This window comes from Ceratotherium simum, chromosome 9 (genome assembly GCF_057802395.1).
Source record: "Ceratotherium simum simum isolate JZ-2026a chromosome 9, ASM5780239v1, whole genome shotgun sequence".
NCBI lineage: Eukaryota > Metazoa > Chordata > Mammalia > Perissodactyla > Rhinocerotidae > Ceratotherium > Ceratotherium simum.
The window spans coordinates 81,597,398-81,625,346 of NC_141908.1; the positions used below are offsets into that span (position 1 = coordinate 81,597,398).

Here is a 27,949-nt window from a genome sequence, read left to right on the forward strand (position 1 = left end):
TTTTACATGAAAGAGCATCTGTATACATGTTTATTAAACTATTTAACAACGTTTACACACAATACATGTTCTGAAACCTCGAAGTTCTTTGATAACTGCAACATCATTTTCTTTGTTGCTGTTTAATATGGTTTTCAAATAAGCATGGTAGAAGCTTAAATATTACATCATTCAGATTGTTTTTTAAAGTGAATCCTCTCAGAGATCACTCCAACATAACTGTCCGTGAACTATCTGTGGCAAAACTGGGTTCCTGGTGACGCTTCAGCATATGGACGGTTCCTCTACTGCCTGGGCACCCTCTGTGACAGCTTTGACACATTTGGCCATTGTCTGGGAGGCTCTGCTAATTGGATCTGAAAGATATTAAGAAAATGTGCAATTGATATTACAACTTTCAAAAAGCACATAGTAAAACTTTTTTGTTGCACATATTCAGGAACAAAAAAAAGACTATACACTCTATGCAACTGTATGTAAATTTTGTGAGATCAACCAACAAATTCAAAAGATAAGCCCCTTATTAGTTAAATGCTTTTATTTTATTTTATTTTGCAGGGAAGGATTTGCCCTAAGCTAACATCTGTTGTCAATCTTCCCCTTACCCCTCTCCCCTCAAAGCCCCCATGCATGGTTGTATTCCTAGTTGTAAGTCCTTTTAGTTCTTCAATGTGAGCTGCTACCACAGCATAACAACTGACAGGTGGGTGGTGTGGTTCTGTGACTGGGAAACAAACCCAGGCCGCTGAAGCAGTGAGAGTGCCAAACTTTAATCACTAGACCGTCAGGGCTGGCTTGCTACATGCCTTTATTAAGTATTCCTCTGTTTGATTAAATAATTATATACAGCCATGCAATGTGCCAGTATTCAACCATTAAAAATATTATAGGCAAGTATTAAAGACACAGGGAAAAAATGTGCATACAAACTGTTATTGAAAAATAGGTTACAAAAGGGTATTTGTACTAAAATCCGTTGAAATGTACACTTTATGGGTGAGTTTTATGTTATGTGAACTATGTTTCAATAAAGCTGTCAAAAGAAAACCCTACAGTAAATGAATAATCTCATTTTTCATTTAAATAAATAATATATATATATATATCCCTGGATGATTGACAAAAATGTTAAAAATAAATGTAGTTAACTCTGGGTAGTGGGATCACAGTGATTCTTCCTTGCTCTTTTGGGCTTAGGTATGTATTCTACAATGAACATAACTTTTATAACATAACTAAAAAGCCTATTAAAGATAATCTTAGATACAAACTGTACCAAATATTTTAAAATCTACTCCTATCTGCTTTTAGATAGAAAACTATTTAAAATCCTCTGTCAACTACCTCATAACCTGGAAGTTATATCAAGTGTTGTAGGATCTGCAGGAAACAAGTTTCAGTTAGACTGCATTCCTTAAAAACATTCCTAACAATTCACATCAGAAGCACCGTTTAACATTTTCACATTTAAGTGTTTTGATTCTTCCACTATAATTCTCAGAAAAACCTTCACAGTTGTTTGTCACTTAGAAAAATTCTCTCTAAATTGCTACACAGAGTTTTTACATATAAGAGTAAAATTTTATATTTAAAATCTGTTAACTCTTTTTGGATTTTCAAATTCTCCTTACATTTCAGAAACAAAAGAGTAAAACCAGAAAATATGAATTACATTAGTTCTAATGTTTGAAAATCTTCAGAGATTAAAAATATCAAACACTACCACTAAGAGGCTGGAATCATAACGCTAAATTAGGTGATCTTACTCCTTGCCACCTTTCCCATGTGGCAGTCACGCTGACAACTGCATACCTGTCATGTAGAAGTCTTTTATCGTTAGCTGAGGTGGAACAAGCGGATCAGCAAGAAGTTGCTGGTTCACTAACTGCAAAAAAAGGAGTAAGAGATCAATAATAGCATTAAAACCAGTACTGCTACACCAGAGGATACGCTATTATGAAAACTGCACTCAGGCAAGTTTTTACCTTGGAGAGCTCATTTGCTTGCTGGAAATAATTAGCCCCTTCGACGTCATCATATCGAACAAGATTAGGAGAGACTTCTTCCAATCTGTTCCTTACTTGATCCAGAGTATCGTATGGAAGAGTTATACCTGCAATCTATAACATATCAGGTCCCAAAAATTGACATAAAGCTTTAATACTTAAAAATTTCAAATAATATATAATTGCAACTACAGTGAAATAATACAGTAGTACTGAAAAATCTATTGGTGCCTATTAGCATGTATACTAAGCAAGTGGTTTCTATTAATTCATAAACAGCTGTCAGTACATTAGTATCTTTAGAAAATATGCTGATTATGAAATAAATGATTAAAGAGATAATGCTTTGCTAAATATGAATGCTTCTGCTAACCTATTACTGATCATATACAAAGGTTACAGACCAGACAACTGTATATTATTATTTTAAATTTCATGATGCTTTTTACAGTAAAGAGAGTGAAAAGAGTGTTTTTGGGCAAAAGACAAGACAAAAGTAAAAATACTAATTTCAAATCCCCATTTTCTGAACATATTTTTCCTGCAGAGATTATTCAAATCATCTCTACATTTCAGACTTGCATCTTCCTTGACTTGGAAAATCATCCTGACAAGCTCGCACGTCAAACTTCTGGCCAGCAGCACCACTAGGCATACCTCAGAGAGGGCTCTGATAATTTTCCAGTCTTCTCTTGCCAAGCCGGGAGGCGTCACAGCTACTTTAGTCTGCTGAGCTCGGCCCTCAGTATTGACATAAGTAGCAGACTTCTCTGTGTAGGCAGCGCCTGGCAGAATAACGTCAGCTACAGGAGCTCCAACATCACCGTGATGTCCTGTGAAAAGATAGAAAACAGCAAACGACGTTTTATTAACAAACTGATTAGGTATTACACACGAATACAGTATACATTCTTTTTAAATCTCATTTTTTAAATTACAAAAGTGTTTTAAAAATTAAAACGATATAGTACTGAAGTATTTGCAATAAAAATTAAAGCCCGCTTTGCCCACAATTCAACTCTCTTCCCAAGGAAAATTACTCAACGCATTTGGTATATTTTCCCAGATTATTTTTTGCAAATATGCAAATATGTATAATATCATACACATATATAATGAGCAACTAGATATATTATTTCTCTTGATGACTACAAAGTGGAAATGCTCAGATGTATGTTAGTGAAATTTGATAAAGTAGACTGAAACACTGGAGGAACGAAAAGTGTACAACAGCAATATGACAAATAATACTGAAGAGGGCATAAACAGAAAATTATGGAAAAGAATATACTGAAAGACATCATTCATTAACAGGTTAACAAAACTATCAGAAGAAAAGAGAAACAAGTTAAATGAAAGAAAGCTGTAGAACAATAAAGTTTGATCTCATTTGTGTACATGTTTGTATATGCACGGGAAAATGTATGAAGCAGGCATATCAATACTGTCATCAATGATCATCTCTGGATAGGACTGGGGACAGGATTTTAGTCATGCATTTTGGTTTAACTTTATCAAACTAAAGACAGGAAATATTACATAATGCTTTTTATGTGCTAAGGCAATAAAAAGCTTATTATAAATTTATAGTGTTTACATGTAAAATGAAGTGGAAAGTTATGTAATATTTTTCTCTGTAAAATACCCAGGATTACTCTGAATTCCATTTATTCCTGAGAAACTTGATTATATTTACAGTGAATGAGAGTTCAAGAAAAGGAGTCAAATGCAAAAACCAAAAGAGCACTGTTAAGTATAATTCATTAAATGTCCTGTAACACAGGACTCATGATTTTTTAACTTTTCACACTGTTATAAAAGTGCTTTCCTGATTATATAATAACCCTAAATATTCTTTGAAAAGCTGAATTTTAATGTTACATAAATAAACCATAATTTAACCATTCCTGTTTCTGCAGGCATTTAGGTTTCTTCTTTTTTTTTTTTTTGTGAGGAAGATCAGCCCTGAGCTAACATCTGTACCCATCTTCCTCTACTTTATATGGGACGCTGCCAAAGCACGGCATGACAAGCAGTGCGTTGGTGCGTGCCCAGGATCCGAGCCCACAAACCCCGGGCCACCAAAGCGGAGTGTGCGCACCGAACCGCTTGCGCCACCAGGCCAGCCCCTAGGTTTCTTCTAATTCTTTGTTGTTAAATAACATAAAGTAATAATTCTTAATAGCAATAGCAACTATGTAACAAATAAAACCTATCATTTGATTTAAAAAAATACTGGGCTGTGTGGGAAATTCCTGAATGGAAAATATTCAATCCACTAAATATATTGCTGTACTGCTTCTAATACACACAACGTACTATTCTCTTCTTGTTTCTGGTATCACAGATGCTACTTACCTTGATAAATAATGAAGCAATCCTTTGGCAAATCCTGTCGAGTGATACAACCTCCATCTGCTCCCAGGAGAAACAGCACTTTGGGAGGGTTCTTCCGAATTGCTTCTACCCCAGGTTTATAGCCAAGGTCTAAAGCAGCTACTTGGCTTGCAATCCTTTAAAACAATTACAGAGTTTTAGCATACCTGTAGTGTTTTCATCATAAAAAAATCACACATGGTAAAAAAAAATAACACATGATAACCCAAACACAGTCATTAAGAGAAAAATCAGATCATTTTGAAAACCAAAAGGGAGAAATCTAAACACTCAGAAAACTGTAACTCAGAGAAAACTATAATTAGTACATTGGTGTAGGTCCTTACAGAATTTTTTCTATGAATATATATTATTCTTATAAGCAGAAAATAATCTTTAAAAGAAGAGGTCTGGAATAACCATACTTTGAATAATTGGGAGTCTTTGGTCTACTCTATTGTTAACTTTCTACAAATAGTAGCCCTTCTGAGGACCTACTGTGCATAAAACTAGCTGGTCTTTTACCTACTAAAGGAGGAGGGCACGTCAAACCAACTCCCATTAGATGCTGCTGCTCTGTTAAACTCTCTGATGGGACAATATTGAAAGAATAAAATAGAAAACATTTAAAAGAAGCACAAGATTTGTATAATGAAAACTACAAAATAACTGAAAGAAATTAAAGACCCTAATAAATGGAAAGACATCCTATGTACATGGATTGGAAGACAATATTGTTAAGATGGTAGTACTCCCCAAATTATCTATGGATTCAATACAATCCCTATCAAAATTCATAGCTGAATTCTTCGCAAAAACGACAAGCTGATCCCAAAATTCATATGGAATGCAAAGGACCTAGAATAGCCAAACCTATCTTAAAAATGAACAAAGTGGAAGGATGCATACGTCCCAATTTCAAAACTTAGCTCCTTCCTCCCCACCACCTACACAGGGTTTTTTTTCCTTATTTTTCCTTATTCTAGGCTTTGAGGTCTCTCTCTCTCAAAGATCCAGGCAGAGACTCACACTAATTTATCAAAGAGCCCACCTCATCTTGGAAAACAAACTGAGTAAGCCTAAGTTTGCCTCTGCAAAAATGACAGGTAAACAAAAAAACTACAGGGCTGATGAAAAGATTCTCCAAGAATTAGAAAATGTGCTTTACTCTGGAACAGACTTACTATAAGAAATAAAAAGTTTATGGGCTGGCCCCGTGGCTTAGCGGTTAAGTGCGCGCGCTCTGCTACTGGCGGCCCGGGTTCGGATCCCGGGCGCGCACCAACGCACCGCTTCTCCAGCCATGCTGAGGCTGCGTCCCACATACAGCAACTAGAAGGATGTGCAACTGTGACATACAACTATCTACTGGGGCTTTGGGGAAAAAAAGGGGGAGGATTGGCAATAGATGTTATCTCAGGGCCGGTCTTCCTTAGCAAAAAGAGGAGGATTAGCACAGATGTTAGCTCAGGGTTGATCTTCTTCACAAAAAAAAAAAAAAAAAAGAAATAAAAAGTTTAAAAATATCTGTTTCATGTTCTCAATAGGCATTAAAAGATATGTCCTAATAAACCATTAAACTTGCATAAAAAAGAAATCTTGTGATAAGAATGAAATAAAAAACAAGGTTAATAAATTAAAAATCACAAAGTGTCAGTGCTCTCCAGAATGAAAACTCACAAAATGATAGAAGATAATTTAAGAAATATTCTCTAAACACAGAGAAAAAGGAAGTGAGAAAAATTATTAGAAAAGATAAGAGAACCGAAAGTCTGAAAGGCCAACAAATGCATAACGCACAGAAGCTTCCGCATGAGAACAAATAACAATATAAAGGTAAACCAATATGCTTTTTCTGAACCAAAAGAACAAACAAACAAAAAAATTTCACTTTGAAAATGGAGAGTATCTATGATGTTCCCAGGCAAAGGTAACAAACGACAAATGAGTGTCACCTAGTTACATGCTGGTAGGATTGTGGAACACCAAAAATAAGGAATCCAAAGGACGAGCAGGCAGATAGACACACATACATATACAAAATCAGGTTATCATATATAAAACTCAGATTAGATGAGATCCTCTCTAAATTACTAAATGAAAGAATGGTGAAAAAATACTGAGTATTAAAGTGAAAAAGGCTGTGATCTTTGTACCTGGTCAAGTGGTCACTTATGAGAAGGAACCAGAAAGACAGTGTTAGACATTCAGAAATTAAAAAAAAAAATTATTTAAGTACCCATTCAGAAAAAAATACTATAGGAATAAAGACATGAATGCAGAAGTGAATTGAAAATAAGAAGAAAGTAAAAATTGTGGCTAGAAAGGATCCAGAGGTGGTCAATGAAAATAAACTCTATTTAAAAAATATAAAGTTTTAAAAAATGTTTACATAATGATCTACAATGCCAACTTAAACCAACAAGGGGAAATATAACATTGAAATTAATGTTTCAGAATGCATTTGAACACTTTTAAATTAAAAAATTTACCTATTATACTTAAAAACGTGCTTAGCATCAATCCTTCAACAATTTGAAGAATTTGAAAAATAACACTTAAGGTAGAAAGGATTATGTGAAATGGGAAAATTCATTCACTAATGTAAAATTGATACAACCTCTCTAAAACTTTTTTCTAAAAACGAGTTGGAAATGAGCATTAAGAGCCTTAGCAATGTTTATTCTTTTCACCCCAGTAGTCCTACCTTTGGAAATCTACCCTAAGGAAATAATCTAAAGTTCAGCGGTAACTGTGTACCACTGCATGATTTATAAATAAAGACTAGCGTCAATACACAAGTTAACAAGAAGGAAATGGCTAAAAAATTATAAATATTCATGATATTATTTATTTAAGTTTTTATTTTTTTCCCCAAAGCCCCAGTAGATAGTTGTACGTCATAGCTGCACATCCTTCTAGTTGCTGTATGTGGGATGCGGCCTCAGCATGGCCGGAGAAGTGGTGCGCCGGTGCGCGCCCGGGATCCGAACCCGGGCCTCCAGCAGTGGAGCGCGCGCACCCAACCGCTAAGCCACGGGGCCGGCCCTATTCATGATATTACATAGCCATTAAAGTTTATATTTATAAAGAATTTCTAATCACAGGAGGAAATTCTTGTTTGGTAATGAAAATTGATCAAAGTCAGGACATAAAATTGTATAGACAGTATGATTTCAACAATAACTAAATCATAAAGTTACAAGACTTGTTGCAATTTTTGAACCAAGGTATATTAAAATGATACAGATTTTCAAGATTTTCTCAGTACTTACTGCTATTTTGGATATTTTTAATATTATTTATAATCTTGAGTTCTTCTCACACAGAAAGCAAGGCTTTCTATTTCACATCTGCTACTAATGTTGCTAAATATTAGTTGTTTGTAAATCTAAATGTGACACATTTAGAACACATATACACAAAATTACTTGAATTTTGTAGTATAAAAAACAATTATGCGACATACCTATGAAGGATATTCATAACTTTCCAATTATCAGTAACACCACTACTCATCCGGATCTTTTGAGCAATGTTGGAAACAGCCGCAAGAATTGCTGCCCCATCATTCCTTTGGAGTGCAGAACTGCCTAAAACCACCATTGGTTTTTTCGCTTCCTTTAAGACCTATTGGGAAAAAAAAAAGTAGAACTTTACTTAAAAAAGAACATTAAAAGTAAACCAAACCAAACTAAATTTGCATCTACAATATGTTGTCCAAAGTTTTATTTCTAATGTGAATCGCTTTGATTTGCTAGTCAACATTATGGACACACATACAACCAGATTCACTCAAAAACAACTTAAGCAGATTTAATCAAAAACAATTTGCCAATACTACCATGAAAAGGCTAAACAAGTATCAGATAAAACATATTTTCTAAAAGGAAGCAATGAGAATGAAAATCATAGCCAACTATCTTTTGGTGAGAATGACTATGGGTAGGTCCCAGAAAAACTGGGGAATGTTCCCTATAGATTCAGATGGTCCTGTATAACAGGAGACACCACACTGAAGTACCATGTCTACTGTCTTCTATGTATTCACCATGCCCCAGACAGGGAGGAGGAGGTTGGGAAAGCAATGACCACTAGGTCACAACGCAGTTTTCTTTAAACCAGAGTAACTTCCTGAACACCAAAAACTGAGGGAGAGTGTATCCCAAGAGCAAAGGAAACTAAAGATTTGGTGGAGGACAGAAAAATCTGAAGTAAAGCTGTGCACTAAACAGCTCACTCTCCTGCCAATCCTCTGTAGCATTCTCATAAACAGCTGGCCCCAATCAAAGAACCAGCAGGAGAATGAGGCCTAGATACTACAAAGAGGAGGAAATTCGTCACAAGAGGAATTTCCCAAGGAAACGTGAAGAGTTCAGACAAGTAGTTTTCAATAGCCTCAAAGAAAATGAAAAACAACACACTCTTTTCTTACTTAAAAAAAGAGCTCAGGGCTGGCCCCATGGCTTAGCGGTTAAGTGCACGCACTCCGATACTGGCGGCCCGGGTTCGATCCCGGGGGCGCACCGACGCACCGCTTCTCTGGCCATGCTGAGGCCGCGTCCCACATACAGCAACTAGAAGGATGTGCAGCTATGACATACAACTATCTACTGGGGCTTTGGGGGAAAAATAAATAAATAAAATTAAAAAAAAAAAAAAAAAAGAGCTCAAATAAGTGACATAATAGAGAGTATTATACAATACAAGGAGATTTTCGTCACAGAACTCAGGAAAAAACCAGAAGAGAAACCAATCAGAGGGCCGGCCCCGTGGCTTGGTGGTTAAGTGCACGCGCTCCGATGCTGGTGGCCCGGGTTCGGATCCCGGGCGCGCACCGAGGCACCACCTCTCCGTCCATCCTGAGGCCGAGTCCCACATACAGCAACTAGAAGGATGTGCAGCTATGACATACAACTATCTACTGGGGCTTTGGGGGGAAAAAATAAATAAATAAAATCTTAAAAAAAAAAAAAAAAAAAGAAACCAATCAGAGATGAACACCATTCCAGAAACAATAAAAAACAAATACAACATGACTGTAAATACAGGAATGAGAAAGGCTATCGGAAATTATATAAAACAAACGAGAAAAGAACAAAAGCACATAGGAAAAATGACAGGAGAGCGAAAAGGGGATCCTATGTCTAGATTGTTAAGTGTGCTTAATGAAGAGAACAGATCTAATTAATAGAAAATACATTTAAATCTATTACAGAAGAAAACTTTCCTGAAGAGCACTAATCACCTTCTGGGGCGTGGGGATGGGAACTAGTGAAAGAGAGAGACTTCTCAATAGGCACTGGTTATTATTTTTAATCCTTGTAATCATGATAATGTTCTTCCTATTCAAAACAACAACGGGGTTGGACCTGGCTGCTTTGTCCCTGTGCACTCGACTCTTTTCTTGTCCACACCTGAGGCTGTCAATGAAGCAGCCCTCTTGGAACCACGAGGAGAGGCTCCCACACACACACGAGTGAGCCAACGCACGAGGACAGCAAAGCGAGAAGACAGGCTCCTTCCTGGATGACACCCTTGGAGAACCACATCACCTGTCACACAGCCCACCTCCAGAACCGTCGTTATGTAAGAGGCAGGAACCCCTTACATGGTTTTAATGATCACCACCCCAACACACACACACACACACCCTAAAATAAAGAGAACCTTGAATCTTCAGACTGAAAGATGTCCCATAAAAAAGTGATAGAGAACCACCACCATTAAGACATATTCTGGTGAAGTTATTAAATTTCAAGAATAAAGAATCAAGTATAAAGTATCAATGAAAAAGTATCTAGACAGGAACAAAAATCAGGACAGGGTTGGGGGAGAAGACCCTAGACTTGATATCCTGCCAAGGCTCTCTTCAGAAATAAAATAGACATTCTCAGGCAAGCAAGACCTCAAGGAATAGTGCATCTATGAGCCCCTCTTGAAAAAAAAAAATATAAAACTATAAACTATAAACTCCAGACAGCAGTGAAATTAATGTGAATAAGGAACGCAGTAATGAAAAAGTCATGTAAAATGACTGATGAAATTTCTTTTAGGAATAATAACTCTTGCAGTTAAGCAAGATTTCATTGAAGTCTGAAGTTTAATTCTTTCAGTTTCACTTCAATTTCTTTTCTGATAATTTCAACTAAAATTAAACTCTGGTACGTAGAAACAGCATGTACAGTATGATCTCATTTTTGTTTGTTTGCCTATCTATTCATCCACCTTGCTCTATATATGAATAGAGAGATGATTATGATGTTTCACCAATACTTGTTTGGGGTGATGGGATTCTGGGTAGTGTTTTACTGTCTTCTATATTCTTGCAGATATTGCTATAGTTTTTAACAGTAATCACATATTGTTATTACAGAAACGATAAAGTTTTAAAATAATATAATACTTAAAAATTAACAAGAGCAGATAACATTATAATATGAGAGAACCTGGCTGAATGGATGGCTACCCGAAGCAATGTCTCGAAGAATTTTGGGGGAATCTCCCAGATGGTCATATCTGTAAGTTAGGTCCACTGGGCTGCCTATAAGGGCCACTTTCAAGTCATTATGAAGCCAGCTGAAATAAAAACAAGATTTTTAGAGCTAAATTACTAACTTGGCATAGTTAGTGGTCTCATCAATGCCAAGTACTACATCTATTTATATTACAAAATGTTAAAAGCACAAAAGGGGCCAGCCCGGTGGCATAGCGGTTAAGTTCACATGCTCCGCTTCAGCGGCCCAGGGTTCACAGGTTCAGATCCTGGGCACGGACCTATGCACAGCTTAACAAGCCATGCTGTGGCGGCGTCCCACATACACAACAGAGGAAGACGGGCACAGATGGTAGCTTAGGGCCAATATTCCTCAGCAAAAAGAGGACTGGCAACAGATGTTAGCTCAGGGCCAATCTTCCTCACCAAAAAAAAAAAAAAAAAAAAAGCAAAAAAGCACCCAGAGAACATTTAACCTTAATACCATAATTTATTGCGTACCTTTCAAAATAAAGTGTTGCAAAAATACACACCAAGGTAATTCAATGAATTAATTTGCTGTGTAAGAATACTAACTCTAAGCCAGCTATAAATACTGTAATTTTAGAATAAATGATCTGTAGTTTCTATTTTGCCATATTTACACAGCAGAGCAATTATCTTTTACTTATCCATTAAAGTCATTTAAATATGGTTCATGAAAATAAACTACATTATTCATATTTATTCTCTGTGTCAGGGAAGTATGGCTCCAGCTCCTCCAAAAATAGTTATAAATTCGGTGACCATCTATTCTGGTTTGTTTGAGACAGTGCTGGTTTTCACCTGTTATCCTGGAGTAATTAACAACTCCCCCTTTCACTCTCAACAGTGTCCCAGTTTAGACAATAAATTATATGACTGAGCTATTCATAAGTCTCTAAGATATAAAAAGACGGAGAGGCATCCTACAAAATAACTGTCCTGTGCTCTTCAACAAAATGTCAACAGAGAGGACTGAAGAGCCATGACACTAATTACAACGTGTGACTCCTGGGCGGGAAAAGAGCGATTATAAAAGAGCTTATGGGAAAACTGGTGAAATCTGAATATAAACTGCGGATTAGATAATAAAATTATACTATTAATACTAAATTCTTGATTATTTAAGAAAATGTCCCTTGTTCTTAGGAAATCCACATAAGAGTATATAGGAATAAAAGGGCATCATGTCCACAACTTACTTTTCAAGTGATTCAGAAAATTACATTCAAACATATACATACATGGAGAGAGAATAATAAAAGAAATGTGACAAAATGTTAACACTGGTTAATCCAAGTAAACAGTATACAAAAATGAGTATACAAAGACCATTTCAAGCATCTTGAATTATTTCAAAATAAGAAGATAAAAAATTAAAAGATCAGCAGAGGGTAAGGAGGGGAATGGATCTGTTAGAAATTGCCCTCCAGGCACTGGCCTGGTGGTACAAGCGGTTAAATGCGCGCGCTCCACTGCAGTGGCCCGGGGTCCGCCAGTTCGGATCCCAGGCGTGCACCGACGCACCGCTTGGCAAGCCATGCTGTGGCGGCGTCCCATATAAAGTGGAGGAATATGGGCACGGATGTTAGCCCAGGGCCAGTTTCCTCAGGAAAAAAAAAAAAAAAAAAGAGGATTGGCAGATGTTAGCACAGGGCTGATCTTCCTCACACACACACAAAAAGAAATTGCCCTCCAATTATCTGTCAGTCTCACTCCTACTAAGACTATTAGGAATCAACTAAAATAGCCATTTTTCATATACAAAACAGATTATATAAATATTTTTAAAACCCTGTATATTACTACTAACCTCTTTCGAATTCTAGCATTAAATAGCGGTGCCTCAAAACGCGGATTTGTACCAACCAGAAGGAGAACATCTGCCTCTTCCACACCAGCAATTGTAGTATTAAGAAGATAATTGGAACGCAAATCTGTGCTAGAAATACAAAATAAAAAATGCACGTTTACTTTAAAACTAATACACACTAACAATCCATGGAATATTCTCATGTCAACAAACCCATGGCACTCCAAAAATTTTTATGGACAAAAAGAAATTTATGAGGTCTTCCTAAATTACCTCAACATTTCAGATACCTATTAATAACTGGATTCTCCAATTCCTGGTTTGACTTTGGTCTATATGTGAAAATAAACTGGTGGGTATGTTGGAGAATCCAAGTTGTTGCATATCAGTCACTGATGCCATAGATATGTTGGTTTATACAGAAATTGTAACCAAAAAAAAACCAAAGGCCTAGATCCTAGCTTCCTATTTCTTACCCAGCTCCTGCAGTGGGGAAGACCTCTTCAGTGCATAGGGTGTCAGAGTCCACTCTGTTAAGCAGATCTTTGAGAGCTACTAGGGCTTCAGCATCTACCAAGCCACCTGCAATTGCTGCTACATCCTTGCCTTGAAAACTCTGCAACTAGAAATGGATGAAAAGATATCACCAAGAAACCGTCATTCAGCAAAGACCACAATGAATTCCTCAGAAAACAAAACAATAATCATTTTCAAGTACAAAAAAAAGCAACAAACTTCTGACTAAAAGTTTTACACCAATTATTGATTAATATAAAAGTGAGAAGCAGAGGTGTATGTGGGGCCAAGGTTGGAGGGAAGCTGTTTTAAATTAGGAACAAAAGGTCCTGAGAATGAGGTCTGGAGGGTAAAGACCGTGGAGTTATAGTTAAACACAACTTCTTCTGAGGTATCTGCTACTCCCTCAAGTCCTTTATCTATGTTGCCTTTCTCTGACCAAAGCCATTCCCTCCATTTTTGCTCTGGCAAGCTCATCTTCACTCTGGACTTTGCCTAAGGAGCCACCTTATCTAGGAAGGCATCCCGTTATGCTAGCCTCCGTTAGGCACCCCTCCTATGAGCTCTCTCATATATCACTTCCCGCACAACTACCCACAGCAGCATATGATAACTGCCCAATTATGCATCTGTCTCTACTACAAGACTGTGGGAGGCAGGGACCATGTGTCAGTAGTCTTCACATCCCTATATCTAGCATGACATCTGGCATAAACACTCATTAAATGGAAGGTAAGCCCGGTAAGAGGAAAGAAGCAAAGAGACACAAATCCCCTCTTCACTAAGAAAATGTCCCTTGAAAATCACAAATACTATTTATTCTCATTTCAATTTTTTACCTTTCCAGCTACAAGAGAGAGTGCATCCTCCCAGGAGGTATAGGTTAAAAGCCCTTTTTCGTTTCTGACCATCGGCTCGGTAAGTCTTTGCCGTTTCAGCCCATCATAGGCAAATCTAGATAACAGAAATTACACCATTTGTAGAATCTTGCTTAAGAGGCAACTATAATTTTCAAGTTTAAAATCTAAAAGGAATGTTAATTAAATACAGTATTGGTTAAAGTGTCAAATAGAATAATAAATGCCTGGATAAAATAACTATTCCAGGTTTTTTTAAAGATGAACTAATAAATATTTTATGAACATCACCTAAAACTAAAACACCATCTAAAAGGTTTGAGTTCTTATCATTTATTTTCAGCTACCTCAATAATCTTAAAATTACAACACAAAAAATCTGATAGCTGAATAAGCCAAATCATTTTTATTTTTAAAACTGAGTACCTCTAGATATTTTATCAAAATTATGTTGGCAAACTCTAACTTATATTTAGCTTCTTTTCTCCAATGAACAAACTGAACTAGATTAAGTTATCTTAATCTACTTCAATTTCTCCCTCTGGGACAAAAAACAATATTTCTCAAAGGTAATATGAAAGCTAGTGATATACCCAGGACTACTAATGTCAGTTTTGTCCAAATCGCTACAAAAACAATCCAGATTTCAAGTTATATTCATTCATTAATTTACAAATATTAAAGATAGCTCTTTAAAACTAAAATTATTATAAAATTTCCTTTAAATCAACTGCAAAAGGTAGGAAAACAATGTCGCATTTACCTGGTTTTATCAGAGATCCACTCTTCATTGATGTCCTCGTGCATCCTTGGCAAAATCCTCATGACCTCTCCCGTTCTGGTGCTTACCACAATATTACTTCCGACTGCATCCATTACATCAACGGATTCTGTCTTTCTAAGAAAACAGACACGTGTATTTACTGCGTTGATTTTGAGACTAAGGACAAAGTTTCTGTTACCTGGCTTACCAAAACCAAAAAATTTTACAATTACTTTCCTTTCTGAATTTCTTAATAATGGACCTCAGAGGAATTGCAATAAAACAATATACCCTCATCTTTGAATACGTCACATAAATTCCTACTGCAAAATGAAGACTTTAAAACTGTTATCTAATACAGAAGCCAACTGAAAGGGCTCCAAATGGCCAAATCTGGGACAATTTGAGTATCAAAATAAATAACAAGAGGGGCGAGATTTCTGGGTATGGCTGATTAAGGAGTTTGACAAATCCTCCCACCACAGAGCAAAAATCAAGCTAGACAAAATTAACAAAAACGATCAATTCAGCACTTTGGAAATCTACCAAAGGCATATAACATCACGAGCAGCTTTGATGTGTGGAAAACTGAACCTTGAGTAAGAACAGTGAAAATCAGTGGTGTTCCGGCTAAGGGCTATTTTTGTCCCCTTTCCCACCACCTTGAACTGGAGGTTTTGCCAGGATGGGAAGACGGGAGCTTCTTTTCTGCAGATAAGACTCACTCAATCTGGAGCAATGGGCAAAGCTGTCTGTGGAAGTGATATCTGGGAGGTGACTGAGCTGAGGAGAGCCAAGGGTCTCCCATAGTCGTCCGGACAAGCATTCCTAGTGGAGGCTGTGCATATGTGCAGCTGAGACCAGAGAGGGCCCAAGCTGTTCATACACTCCTGGACAACACTGAGACCCAAAGGGCCCAGTGGAAAGCACAAGCTGGGCAGACCTGAAAACAGCCTGAACTTGGAATGTGCTCCTCTATGCACACACAGATCCACTGGCAGAATATGGAAGCCTTATTGGCTCAAAGTATTTTAGCACGATCAACATCTAACTACTAAGCTTTGCAGACACAGGAGCAACCCCTAAGAAGCCCTGCTTAAAAACAAAAACAAAAATATTAAAATATGTTCAAATAACTAAGGAAAATCATGTTCAAAGAATTAAAGGAAACTACGATAATCACAAATCAACAAGTAGAGATTCTCAGTAAGGATACAGAAAATTATAAAAAAGAACCAAAAAGAAATTCTGGAGTTGAAAAGTACAATAACTATAATAGGGGCAGGCCCCGTGGCTTAGCGGTTAAGTCCGTGCGCTCCGCTACTGGCGACCCGGGTTCGGATCCCGGGCGCCCACCGACGCACCGCTTGTCCGGCCATGGTGAGGCCGTGTCCCACATATAACAACTAGAAGGATGTCCAGCTATGACATACAACTATCTACTGGGGCTTTGGGGAAAAAAAAAGAAGGAAAATTGGCAAGAGATGTTAGCTCAGAGCCGGTCTTCCTCAGCAAAAAGAGGAGGATTAGCATGGATTTTAGCTCAGGGCTGATCTTCCTCACAAAAACAAAACAAAACAAAAAAAATAACTATAATAAAAAAATTTACTACAGGGCTCAACAGCAGATTTCAGATGGCAAAAGACAGAATGAATGAACTCAATGACAGATCAATAGAAATTATCCAATCTGAAGAACAAAGAGAAAAAAGATTTAAGGAAAATGAACAATGTCTCAAAGACCTGTGGGACAACAGGCACAGCAACATACGTATTATCGAAGGCCCAGAAGGAGAGGAGGAAAAATTCTCTACTTAAACATCTCAGTTATGTACTGTTCCCCAACCCTGCCCCTCAAACCTTTTGTATACGTAAATACATGGTTTAAAATTTGGAATTTTAAGATACTCCCTTCTACTCTGGTCGGAATTTAAAAATTGGAGGGCAATTTGATGACATGTTTCTAGAACCTTAAAAATATTCAACTACTACTCCATTTCTTGGTTTAACGAGAAAAATCAGAGATAAAGAAAATTATGAATATACATGTTTATCATAGATTTATAATTATAAAGAAATAGAAACAAGTGAACTGTGTAATAATAGGAACTGGTTAAACACTGTATGATATGTCCACATGGCTGAAAACTTAATATACACTGAAAGGAGGCTAAATTTTAAAAATCAAGACAATTTTACTCCTTGGAAGAAGAAGTGAATAAAATAATTTTGTGGTTAAGGAAGAACCTGGCCACTCACTTCCGAAAAGAATTGCCCATGCAAACACTGTGCATAGCAGCAGAGCACTGTCTGATATGTACTGTAAGAAGAAACGATGGTGCAAAAACAGGGTTCTGCTCTGCTGTCCACAGGGTCACTAGGAGTCGGAATCAACTCGATGGCACTAACAAAAACTTTGCAATTAATTTCCAAGAAAACTACAATTAATTTGCACAGGTTCATTCTATCCTTCAATCTAACTACTTATCTTCCATTAAAAGTGTTTTACTTAAAGCAAACAAAAACTTAGCAGACCAAAACAATTAGAACTCAAGAAAAAAATGAATCTTAAATATATATATATATTTTTTGGTGAAGAAAATTGGCCCTGAGCTAACATCTGTGCCCATCTTCTTCTTTTTGTATGTGGGACATCATACAGCATGGCTTGATGAGCAGTGTTTCGGTCCGCGCCCAGGATTTGAACCTGCAAACCCCAGGCCACCGAAGTGGAGAGCGCGAACTTAACCACTACACCACTGTGCTGGCCCTTGAATTTTTTTAATAGTAGCAAATTAAAGGACAAAAAACAAATTGTAAAAGAATACAATGATGAATACCTTGTTTCCCAAGGCCGTGCAGTAAAGGCATAGGGCTTAGAGGTCAGGGCACCTACAGGGCAGATATCAATGATATTCCCAGACAGTTCAGACATGAACATCTTTTCAATGTATGTGCCAACTTGCATATCATTTCCTCTGCCTGTTGTTCCCAAATCATCTACTCCTGCAATCTCACTTGCAAACCTGCAAGATAAAAATGTACCATCAAATTGTCGAATCCAACAAAACTGCCTCCTTTCCTATTCATGATCACAGAGATAATGATTTTCGAAACACTAAAAAGATATGAGTCTATTTTCAATGCTGAGCATAGTCCTTGAATAAAAATTAATCCAATAAATGTTTGCATTTAATTGAGGTAAAGAGAATATTGCACAAATCATAGATGTAGAGCTCAACAAGTTATCAGAGTTAATGCTTCTAGATTGTGATTTTTAAATTCAACTGAGGTTGATATTAACTGAAAAGTGACCCACTTATTCATTTTATTGGTTTATGCAAATAATATTAAAAACATCTCTCTTCTCCCACCAAAGTTGCCATTCTTTCCAGTGTTGTTATTCCTCCAAATTTTGCGAATGTTAAGTAAGTATACAAATGATAGTCCAGAAGAGAGAGGGAAAAAACTACCTGATGCAGCGAGTGCACTGTATACACCTGGTCATGATGGTCTTCACCAAAGGCCCAATGTTCTTGTCCTCCACAGCACGCTTCCCCTCTAAAAATCGGCTCCTATCACTTCCAAACATCATGGACTGGTCCTTAAGTAGATCACAAGAGAGTTCATCTAATGCTGCTAATGAAAGTAAAATTTGAGACAATCAAAAAGATTTACGAAATTAGACTATATACCTGCAGATCACATTCACCTCCTTGGTCACAAATAGGACAGTCCAGTGGGTGATTTGCTAATAAGAACTCCATCACACCCTCTCTGTATGGAAAATTGTAATAGATAAAATGACATAAATTGCTGGCACTCAAAAATGGTTTACATATAGGCTATTTAAATAACCTTTGCAGATGTATGCTCTGATAAAGTTAGTATTCACTTTACATTTATTATCAGAAATGCCAATGAAACTATCATTTAAGTAATATTAAATGCACAATGTAAAGAATGCTTACAAGAGTCTAGAATCAAATATCATTAGAGAACCTACAAAATTATAACTTTTAATAGAATTATCAAAAGTTGCTGGTCTTCAGAAAACACTTGCATTAATTCAAAACAAAAACACATACGCAAATGCAAAGCAAAACCAAACAGAGTCAGTACAGTACAGTTATACATCACTGCAATAATCTCAGTTCAATAAGCCCTAGAAGTTGAGCAAGTTACTAAACAAGAGTTTTCAATGCCAATCCCACTCTAGGCTCAAAACTATAAACCTCTGACTTCATCTTCTCTGCTGTGTACTCACTTCCACTGCTCCTGAAAGCCAGCACATCAATTTCTTCAGAGTTTGACACTGAATTTCTCATCTACAGAAAGGTCTAAATACTGAAATGTGCAATTTTCTGCTCTGAGAAAAGTTACTACCCCGAGTAATAATAAAGTACCTGGCTTTCTTAGACTTCTCTGAGTTTGTCAGGATATTCCAACCTTTCATTACTGGCATGGCACAAGCAGCTACAACCTGGAATTTCAATGGAAAAAACCTGTAAGTATTTGTATTTATTTGTAATTATAAGTAACCCAGTATATAAACACATCAAATTATACATTTGAAAGCAAGCAAAAAGAGTTTTATGGTTTTTTTTTTTTTCTGGCGAGGAAGATTGGCCCTGAGGTAACATATGTGCCAATCCTCCTCTATTTTGTACAGGGGATGCTGCCACAGCATGGCCTAACCAGCAGTGTGTAGGTGCGCACCTGGGATCCGAACCTGCAAACCCCGGGCCGCCAAAGCAGAGCATGTGAACTTAACCACTCTGCCACCAGGCTGGCCCCTAGAACAGAGTATTTCTGAAGATTGAATTTTTTAGTTTTCATATTCATAATATGATTATCTGGCGCTTTACATTTCTCTTAGAAACAAATAAGACATCCTACTTCTTAATTTTTTTCTAATAGTCAATATAATTTTTTATAAGAGGCTCTGAAACAGAACATCAAATAACTGTGTTTTGATTAGCAGGCAATGCTGAATTAAAATTGCATAAGCCAAAATGAAATTAAGCTGAAAATGAACCTCTTCACTGCAACTCTTTTTTCTAGTGAAAACAGCACAGCACAAGACTACTAATGTGCTGCTTGGCAACTCCACACCCTAGTTGTGTGACAGACAGCCACTCAGAAATATGGACAGCTGTTAAGAAGTCACCTTTAATTTCTAAATCTGTTACAATTACATAGCACTTGCTTTTTTTTTTTGGTGAGGAAGATTAGCCCCGAACTAACATCCATTGCCAATCCTCTTTTTGCTGAGGAAGATCGGCCCTGGGCTAACATCCGTGCCCATCTTCCTCTACTTTATATGTGGGATGCCTGCCACAGCATGGCTTGATAAGCGGTGTGTAGGTCCACGCCCGAGATCCGAACCTGTGAACCCCTGGCTGCGGAAGCAGAGCACGCGACCTTAACCACTACACCACTGGGCCGGCCCAAGCACTTGCTTTTATAAAGCACTTTCATCGATGTGCTTCCAGTTCTGAAAGAAGAGAATCAAGTGCGCAGAAAATAAATTTATAGATAGAAGTACACAGGGCTAGATTCTCCACCACAACAACATTGATTCTAAACAAAGTCTGCTGCGAGATTTAACGTTTTCTACCTTCTACAGCATGCTGTGGAATTTTAGGTATCATGTACCTTAGGAGCTTTCTCAATTTCAACGAGGCACATCCTGCAGTTCCCAGCAACAGACAACCTTTCATGATAACAGAATCGAGGGATCTGCATGCCAACCTTCTCACAAGCCTAGAAAACAAAATAAAAAATTTTTGCATTGGAATAACCTGATCTTACCCTTGTCTTGCCTAAACACAGAAAAAAATGAGGCCATCTCCTACCTATCTTATTACTCGTCTCTATAAATATCAGTATCTTCATTCATTCTTACTTCATCCCTGAAGAGATTTCCCTCTTTCTTTGCTCTTGATTGCAACCCGTCTGCTCTGAAGCCGCCTCTTTAAGTATCCTCAGCATGCCTACCCCTTACATGGAAAAAACTGGATGAAGTCTCCTCAGACTGTGCTGCAGGCTGGACTCCCCACTGCCACTCTGAACCACTGTCCACAGACGCCCCCTTCAAACTGTCCTAGTGGCTTCATACCCGGACCTCCTCTTTGCCGAGCGCTCCTCCTTTGGATCAGAGACTCCACTGCACACCATCTAGCTGGCTATGATCTCGTTCTAGTTTTGGCCCCATATACCCCACCAAGGACTCACACTCCCACCGTGGCTGAAGCTCTTCCCGGTTCCTGTTTGCCTAGTAAGGGGGATTAGTCCTGCTTTACCAATTATCACTCCTTCTCTGAGCCCATAAACATATTCAAATTCCCTCTAGAGTTAGTTCTTCTATCCAGACCCCTTACTCTAAAGCAATCTCATCAATATCCAATGTTTGTTTGTTTTTTTTTGTTTTTTTTTTGTGAGGAAGATCAGCCCTGAGCTAACATCCGTGCTAATCCTCCTCTTTTTGCTGAGGAAGACCGGCTCTGAGCTAACATCTATTGCCAATCCTCCTCCCTTTTTTTCCCCAAAGCCCCAGTAAATAGTTGTATGTCATAGTTGCACATCCTTCTAGTTGCTGTATGTGGGACGTGGTCTCAGCATGGCCGGAGAAGCCGTGCATTGGTGTGCGCCCAGGAACCCAACCGCCAGGATCCCAGGAGCCGCCAGTAGAGGAGCATGCGCACTTAACCGCTAAGCCACGGGGCTGGCCCAATAGCCAATGTTTTCACTACTTAGTCAGCAAAAATGTATCGAGTCTTCCTATGTGGTAGATGCAGTGGGTACAGGAGTAAGCAAGACAGACATTATTCCAGCCTTCGTACTAGCTCACATCCCATGTGAAGATTACACCCAAGCCTTCATCTGTAGCCTTGATAGTCCTCCACTTCTCTAAGCTCTAGACTTAAATAGGCATTTGCACGTGTATACTCCATAGGCAGTTAAAATTCAACCTATTTCTGCCCCCCCACTATACATCCCCAAATTAGCTAACAAAGCCAGAAACCATAAAAATTCCTCTGTGCTTCATCATTCTTAAAAATCTGTCTATCTATAACCCCCTCTCCCTTGAATCTACCCTCTTGTTTTCATCCTCATTGCTACTATCTGTTTTAGGTCTTTTCATTTCCCACTCCACTACGGCAACATATTCTTTTCTTCTTTCTCACTCCAGTCTTGTTCTTCTCCAAATCATCATCCTTTACAGTCCCGGTCATACTGCCTAATAGGCATGAAAACTCTCGATGGGTCAAACTAGAAGCTGTTTAGTATGGCTTCTTTATCTAGTATGACATATATCTTCTTTCCTGACTGGACCTTCCCTACCAGAATAAACTTGATTTCCTGTTATCCCATCTTCTACATACACCTTACGTTCCAGGAATACCAAACTATTGGAAGATTCCTTGTCAACATATAAACACCTATTCATTCTTTAAAATCTCCTCAGGGATCACCCGAGACACCCCGAACATCTCTTTCTACCACCTCTTGTACCTGCTAAAATATTCTGCACTGTACCTTGAACATACTTTTGTTATATATTTATTGTTTACACGTCTATCCCTGGCAGATAGCCTAGAAATGACGGCTAAAATGAATAAAGAGCATTTATCTCTGTGATTAACTTGCAGGTGAAATGAAGAATCACTTTTCCATGACCAACTTTGTTAGTTCTGGAGGAATCTGGAGAAATTAAACGTTTAGGGCACGAATTCAAGAACGTACTACCCTCCATTTACCTGCTTTGTAAGACACATTCCTAGAAATATTACTAAAAATAGCCTACATGAAAGTGAAAAGCACAAGCATGCTCACAACAAAGGTTCCTTTTTTCCTAAAACTTACGTATTATTAAGTAATTCTTTTAGGCAATTTCAACTTTCTTAATGGGTACTTGTTTGTAAGGCAGAAGTGAAACAAAAGAATTGCCACCATCCACTGAGAAAGTCAGAGACAGATAAATGACAGCTTACTTTGAAATGCTAAGATTGCAAATCAAACATTTTCATATAATTTTACCATCTATAGTTCTGTTATATAGCATTTATCAAGGAATCTTGAAAACTTTAAGAGAAAAACAGTATAAAGGAAATAAATTGGAATTTTTAAAAAAAATCAGAACACACACAAAAGTAAAGAATCAGAACATATGCCTACTTGGAGCACGGTAGTTCCCGGTTCCACCATGACAGACCGGCCATCAACAAATACTTCAATCAAGTTGCTTGCTGCTGTGGCACTTGTTCGAACTGACCATCAAAAACATTGAGGTGAAAAATAAATTAACAAAGTTGGATTTATTACAGCAGAGGATAATGGATTAAATCTAACCTACAAGCCTAAAATTTCCCCTCATTTTATACTATTCCTTTCTATTCCTCTGGATGCAAACTTTTAAAATATTGAATTAGAAAAAAGCTTTTCCAATCTTAAATACCAAACAGAATATAGCTATCTACTTTTTTTGGTGAGGAAGACTGGCTCTGAGCTAACATCTGTGGCAAGCTTCCTCTATTTTGTATGTGGGACACTGCCACAGCATGGCTTGATGAGCGGTGTGTAGGTATGCACCTGGGATCCAAACCTATGAACCCCGGGCCGTCGAAGCAGAATTCGTGAACTTAACCACCTCACCAGCTGACCGGTCCCAATATAGTTGTCTACTTTTAATAGCACTTTAAGTTGACACTTTTAATACCACTGAAAATATGTACATGGGAAGACAACTTTTCAAAAGCAGAATGACTGCATTTTCCATTTTGGCACTGATGGGCAGTTCCTACCACTTTCTATTCCATGATAATTTAGGGTTTTTTTCCTGACTTTTTTTTGTTTGTTTGTTTGTCAGATGTCAGCCCTGAGCTAACATCTATTGCCCATCCTCCTCCTTTTTTTATTTTTTCCCCAAAGCCCCAGTAGATAGTTGTATGTCATAGTTGCACATCCTTCTACTTGCTGTATGTGGGACGCAGCCTCAGCACGGCCGGAGAAGCGGTGTGTCGGTGCGCGCCCGGGATCCAAACCCGGGCCGCCAGTAGCAGAGCGCGCGCACTTAACCGCTAAGCCACCAGGCCAGCCCCTATTCCATGATAATTTCTATAAACCGTTCAAGGTAAACTTATATTTTGAAAATTATTCTATTCAACTTGGGTCATGTGTTTCCATTTTGTGTGTGTGTGTGTGAGGAAGATGGGCCCTGAGCTAACATCTGTCAATCCTCCTTTTTTTTGCTGAGGAAGACTGGCCCTGGGCTAACATCCATGCCCATCTTCCTCTACTTTATATGGGACGCTGCCACAGCATGGCTTGACAAGCAGTGCGTCGGGGCACGCCCGGGATCCAAACCGGCAAACCCCGGGCCGCTGCAGCAGAGCGCAGGCACTTAACCACTTGTGGTAGCAGGCCAGCCCATTTGTTTCTATTTTTATTTAAAACATACTATGGGTTTAGGGTCTTTCAAGAAACATCGACCTATGAATTTATAAAAAAAAGTCTAGTACCCACAAATGCAAATTAAAAAAAAAAAATACTCACCACATCCTTTAGGAGACTTAGAAAGGCCTACCAAGGCCCTTCTTACAGATATCCTTAACATAGTGCTAAGAATAAAACAAAGAAGAGTTATGTTATTGTAGGAAAAATAACCCTAATTACAGTCTTTTTGGTACTATTTTATGGTTCTAAAGCACTTCACATACATTATTTCATTGAACATTCACAAGTCCTGATATTTTCCCCCAAATTCCATAGATGAGAATACTCAAGTCTCAGAGAGATGAACTGACTTGTACAATGTCAAGGAGCTAAGAAGGAGCAGCTGGTGTATAAATTTGGGTCTTCTGATTCTATGTCAAGGACAATTTTGTTGTTTTTAACTATCAACAAATGATCAAACTTAAAACACTACTATATAATAACATAAATTTAAAGAACAGTGAGCTTATCATTAATAGCTAGGTAAAATAAAGCCTACCCTTCTGCCTTTGTTTCCTTGCACTATGCTTTCTAATGTTCTATGTGTCTGGAGTGCCATTTTCTGTGCTGAGTACTACATTTATCTTACAGATGTGCAAAGATCTGTTTACGTCTGTTCTACCCTCATTGCCTTAGGAACTTCTCGAACCTATCTTCAGTGCCTATCCCCAAGGCTGGCACATGGTAAGCTCTAAGAGCAGTTCTCAACCAGACACAATTTTGCTTCCCTGGGAATACTTGGCAATGTCTGGACACCTTGTTTGTTGTCATGACTCGGGGAAAGCTACTGGCATCTAGTGGGCAGAGGCTAGGGTGCTGCTAAACATCTTACAATGCACAGAACAGTCCCCCATAATAAAGAATTATCCAAAGTGTCAATAGTGCTGAAGCTGAGAAACTCTGCTCTAAAAAGTCTGCTGAATTACTGAAATAAATGGGAGTTGATTGTATAAAGAACACCAATTAAAGATAAACATAAGCAAACAAAGAAAAATCATCTGAACGTTTAGTTTTTTGTCCATTCACTTGATCATATGGGCTAAACATCTAAATTATAATTTTTCATTTGGAACTTTTAAAAATGAAAATTATATGATCAGAATGCATCGACATAAAGAATTTTGAAGGTAAAGAAAATGGAAACTAGCACATATACATAAGTTTTTTTGTGTGTGTGTGTGAGGAATATTACCCCTGAGCTAACATCTGTTGCCAATCTTCCTCTTTTTTTTTTCTTTTTTCTCCCCAAAGCCCCAGCACATAGTTGTGTATCATAGTTGTAGAGTTGTAGCTCTTCTACGTGGGACGCCACCTCCACGTGGCTTGATGAACCGTCAGTAGGTCCGCGCCCAGGATCCAAACTGGCGAAGCCTGGGCCACCGAAGCCCAGGCCACATGAACCTAACCAGTTACTACGCCACCAGGCCACCCCATATATACATAAATTTTAAGCATTAAGTTTCAGATACCCATTATAGATGGCGTATAATAGGAAATTTCATTAACTCAGGCTTAGATAATTCATAAAATTCATTAATTCAGCATTTGTGGTACTGAATTCACAGACATCAAGTCTGTCACCTACTAGTGAGTGATGTGTGGTAAATCAGAGTTTCTGCTTCTTTATCTATAGAGCAAGAAAACTATCCTTCCTCGCCTACCTGTAACTAGTAGGACTTCAATAAACGTTAAACGTTAAAGCTGGATTTAGGTGGTATCAGCCACTGAAGACCAGCTTTAAAGTGCTCTTTTGTGCTCCTTCTCTTCACTATCAGCACACAATGTGTATACATCTTTACTATTCCACCTACTAAACTGGAGGGTAGTAATCAATTTTACTACCTACTAAACTTTTAAGTTCCTTGACAAGAAATATTGCACTTTGGTAATTTCTCTTTACTGAAGACCTAGCACCAAATCCTTGGGAATATAACCATCAAATAGTCTTATCGCCAAGTTCCAGAATGAGTAGCATCTCTATTAAAATCTATTGATATCAATGTAAAGGTAAACCTGAACTTGCTGAATTCGAGTAATGACAGATTCAAAATCAAGAATCAGTACTTCATACAACAACGTAAAAACTGTAATACTATTATTTTGTTTGTCTCCAATAGAAAATAAAAGTAGTGCCCACTTTAGCCAGGAAATCAACCAGAACTAGGCTGTCTGTTGAGAATCCAGCATCAAATGGAGTACTGCGTAGCCCTAACATAAGAAATACAGACTTGCAGAACTTTGATAGGTACTTTACACATACTTAGCCACCACGTAAGAACGGAAATCACCATCTCTAAGATGGGAAGACGTTAATGACCAATCATTTCTAAAACTAGACAGACGCTTTTTGGTATAGGGACACTACTACTCCACGTACCCTGCATCCTCCCTCTTCCCTCCCTCCAAGGCACTACCCTATTCCAGGCCACCGCCATCTCCTGCCTGGACTATTACGATGGTCCCCGACAAGTCTCCAGGCCTCCACACTGTCCCACAGCCTCTCCCCTCTTCCCAGGGGCTATGGCCTCACACTGACACTCTCTTCCCTCATATCTTTCTGGCCCCTCCTCATCCTTCAAATTTTAGCTTACAAGCCATTCCTCAGGGAGACTTTCCTTCACCAGCCTATCTACATCTCCTAACTCCTGCCCCGTCGTATCACCCATTTAATCCTCCACGGACTCATTTCTGGCTTACGCTAGACGTTCAATCACTACTGCTGACTGAGTTCCACCTCCAATCTCTGGCCGTAACCTCCACTTCCCGGAATCAAACATGCAGGCGCTCCGGCAGCCCTCTACACGCCGCTTCACGCACACGCGATTCGGTGAAAAATGACATTCCGCAGAACACAACCGACGCCCCTTCACCAAAACAGCTCACCAGACTCTTTCTACGCCGCGGTCTCCAGCGCGCACCGGCCCCGAGAACGTCCGCCCGTGCCCTGGCCCGCGGGCGACCTTGGCGCCCCGGCGAGCGTCCTTTCCCCAGCGTCCCCGGGAAGGGATAGCGGGGCCGCCCGACGCGGTCAGACGCAAAGCCGGGACCAGAGCACACACCCGCAGGGCGGCGGTCCCCGGGCAACAGCGGCCGACGCCGCGCGGCACCGGGCACGGACAGCGCGGGGAAGCCTCGGGGCTGAGGCCCAGGCCACCCTCTCCGACGGGGGAATGCCCGCCCGCCCTGCACAGCGACGGCCACCAGCGGCGCGGGCCCAGTCAAGGACAGGCGGAGGATGGGGCACCCGGGCACAGGAAACAGCTCGTCCGGACCTCAACTCCCGCGGCCGAGGCCCCTCGGCCTCCCCACCAAACACGACCTCACCTCGTCCCTGCCGCCGCCGCCGCCGCGGCCGCCCGCACAACCGTCCGCGCCCCGCCGACCCTCCAAGGCCGCCCGCTTATTCAATATGGCGGCCTCGGCGCTCTCCGTCAGCCGCGCCTGGGAACGGCAAGCCAGGAGGGACGCAAAGCCCCTATTCGACAACGTCCGGCAGAGCCTGAGTTCGGCAATTTCCGTCAGCTCGACAGGGGGCGGGGCGGAGGGTGCAGCAGCCGGGCACGGCGGCCCCGCAGTTCCGCCGGAAGTGGCTGGAGGCTGAGGC

At 39.1% G+C, this 27,949-nt stretch overlaps 1 protein-coding gene across 1 annotated transcript; it reads right to left on the minus strand.

The window, feature by feature from the left end:
- NDUFS1 (NADH:ubiquinone oxidoreductase core subunit S1) lies at positions 1–27,772 on the minus strand. Its single transcript, XM_004426834.3, has 19 exons — positions 27,670–27,772; positions 24,406–24,470; positions 23,029–23,120; positions 20,506–20,613; positions 19,254–19,330; positions 18,543–18,624; positions 18,321–18,451; positions 17,688–17,873; positions 14,849–14,983; positions 14,068–14,182; positions 13,189–13,334; positions 12,713–12,841; positions 10,832–10,961; positions 7,852–8,012; positions 4,365–4,519; positions 2,664–2,839; positions 1,986–2,120; positions 1,813–1,885; positions 1–356 (listed from the first exon to the last, which is right to left on the minus strand). Exons 2-19 carry the CDS (start codon positions 24,464–24,466, stop codon positions 265–267), a joined length of 2,184 nt encoding a protein of 727 aa, XP_004426891.1. The 5' UTR covers positions 24,467–24,470; positions 27,670–27,772; the 3' UTR covers positions 1–264.
- Between the last annotated feature and the right edge of the window lie 177 nt (positions 27,773–27,949).